The sequence below is a fragment of the Hypomesus transpacificus genome, chromosome 16 (genome assembly GCF_021917145.1).
Source record: "Hypomesus transpacificus isolate Combined female chromosome 16, fHypTra1, whole genome shotgun sequence".
NCBI classification, from domain to species: Eukaryota; Metazoa; Chordata; class Actinopteri; order Osmeriformes; family Osmeridae; genus Hypomesus; species Hypomesus transpacificus.
In genome coordinates, this window is record NC_061075.1 from 2,405,951 (window position 1) to 2,408,340 (window position 2,390).

At 38.4% G+C, this 2,390-nt stretch overlaps 1 protein-coding gene across 1 annotated transcript; it reads right to left on the minus strand.

Moving 5' to 3' along the window:
- Nucleotides 1-283: 283 nt before the first annotated feature.
- On the minus strand, nt 284-2,188 carry pxmp4 (peroxisomal membrane protein 4). The gene is made up of 4 exons (XM_047036947.1): nt 2,025-2,188; nt 1,650-1,712; nt 1,365-1,563; nt 284-1,216 (listed from the first exon to the last, which is right to left on the minus strand). The coding sequence occupies exons 1-4, from the start codon at nt 2,135-2,137 to the stop codon at nt 953-955; spliced, it is 639 nt and encodes a 212-aa protein (XP_046892903.1). The 5' UTR covers nt 2,138-2,188; the 3' UTR covers nt 284-952.
- Nucleotides 2,189-2,390: the final 202 nt, after the last annotated feature.

Genomic DNA, 2,390 nt, shown 5'->3' on the forward strand with positions numbered 1-2,390 from the left:
CAAAGGTTTCTTTAATTAATTCTCCTCTAGTGAGTTTTTCCTTGTCTTTCTTGAGGGTTTAGGTTGGTTGAGGGGCAGTTCTAAGGGTATATATTAAGCCCTCTGTGACATTGCTTGTAAAAACGGCTATACAAATACATTTATTTTGATTTGATGAGATTAGAAATGTGCTGCCAAAAGCCAAAAGTTTAGACCGTTTCGTAGTTCACCTTTTATGAAGGGCTTGTTCAATGCCAAAGACACCTTCAAGAACACAAAATACAAGAGTAAAATACAAGAGTAATTCATAAGAATCTACCTTTATTTTATGTTAATGCTTACATAAAAGCTAGTCATAAAAGAAAATCTGGAAATTGTATTTTACAAATATACAGTATTAGACAACTTATCATAAATTGTTGGGCATCAACAGCTTTGATATGCTGGAAATATATGTAGCTATGAAGGAAACATAGGAAACACACAGAAATCAAGATCACCTTTGGCACACCATTTGTATGGCAGTATGGAAAAAGGAAATGTAGGCTATTTGTACCCTTAAACAATTCAGTGTTAAAAGTGTTCACTTGTGTGAATACAAGGCCATATAAAAACAAGTAGCCTATGCCTGGATTAGAACAGAAATCAACACAAAAATCAGAATATATTAAATGAACGCATTCTCACTCATAGCTTTGTATCAGTTCTATTACTTTGTCAGATACGATACTTAAATGTAGGCAAAATATCATTTAAAATGTTGTGTTTCATGAAATCTTTCAATGTTGTTTCAAATTAATTAAACAAATTGCAGCTATACCAATCTAACCACTGAAACAATAAAATGACACCTTTGTGTCAAATAGACCAGAGAACCAAGTTCCAACTCATCATTTGTTCAAGGACAATCAATGCCTGTCATACAGTAGATCTATGAGCTCAAAGTAACTCATAAAAGCACACATTCTCTGTTTTAAGGGGCAGTCCTTGGCTTGTTGTATACCAGAAAGTCTGTGATGTCATGCCACACGTTGCTGTCATGGTAGAGGTAGTTCATGGAGGACTGCAGGGATGGCTGGAGGGTGTGTGGGTAGTACTCAAACAACCAAAGCACGATGCCCCACACCAGGGTGGCGAAGAGGGGGAAGGGATCACGTTTGGGCTGGGGTATGTAGCCTTTCTCAACAGCCAAGCGGGACAGGGCAAAAAGGATCCTTGACAACAGATACATGTTGATCTGGAGACAAGAAAAGCATCAGAGAAAGACATAGTTCAACTCTGTTAAAGACCAGACAGAGATCATTACAGTACTCATGTTCAAATGTTTCTCTTGAATAACTTCCTGTATTATTTTTTTCTCTAGGCTAAAGTCCTAGTTTGCTTACCTGGCTATTAATGTTGTTATTTTCACCAAACACCAACCAACCTCCAAGGCAGGCAGCCAAAAAGGACTGTGACTGGAGACTTTTGCCCTGGATCTTCTCCTGTAATGTCTGCAGTCCCTTATAAGTGAATACGAAGTAGGCCAGGTTGCGGGAGTGGGTGTAGGTGGCTTTTGCAATGGCCCTGAGCTTGTCCTTCAAACTGGGTCAAAGAGAAGCTGATTATCTTTGGGGGAAACCCTATTAACCACAGAAGTGTGCTCGGGGTCTTATAGAACAGCGTCTCACCTTCCACTTCTGAATAGAAACGTCATTACAAGAGCATGTGGGGCCCTGATTTTGGCACCGTAACTAGAAATAAAGTCACATTATTAAGTTCAGTGGGCAAGATAATGAGAAACGTCAAACATGAGTTGCAGAAATGAGCAATCTTGCTAGCAGTTAACAGCGTCAGTCAATACGTTCTCCCGACTTTACGCGACTTTCGAATCGATATGTATCTGAATTAGCATTAATCATAGTCAATAATTTGATAACCAAATGTATTTGTAAATAGCTTGTTAACTAATTAGCTAGCCACTGTTTACAGTAACTGCTACTTAGCTCCACAACTGTCTTAGCTTCTAGCGAAAATTATTAAAAGTAGAACGTGGACACACTCACACAGCACCATTTCTGAATCCTTTGACAACAGCGAGGGCAGCTTTATATTGGTTTTGTTGTAGCAAATTATTAATGGTGTACAGAAGAGTCTTTAACAGATCTGGACCTGCCATTTTTTCAGAATGTGAATGGGACGGTATTAAATGTTGCACACAACTTGAGAGCTTTGGTACAGCTCACAACTTCGTCGTATATAAAACAAAAATCCTATCGTAAAAGGTTCCTAATCAGCAGCTGGCGTTGCATGTCATATCGCCAAACAAACGTCCTATGTTGTGTGGTTTCAAACATATTTGCACCATTCAAAACTAAATGACAAGTTCCAATAGCTCATTGTTTATTTGAGAATTTTCCAAATCAATTGAC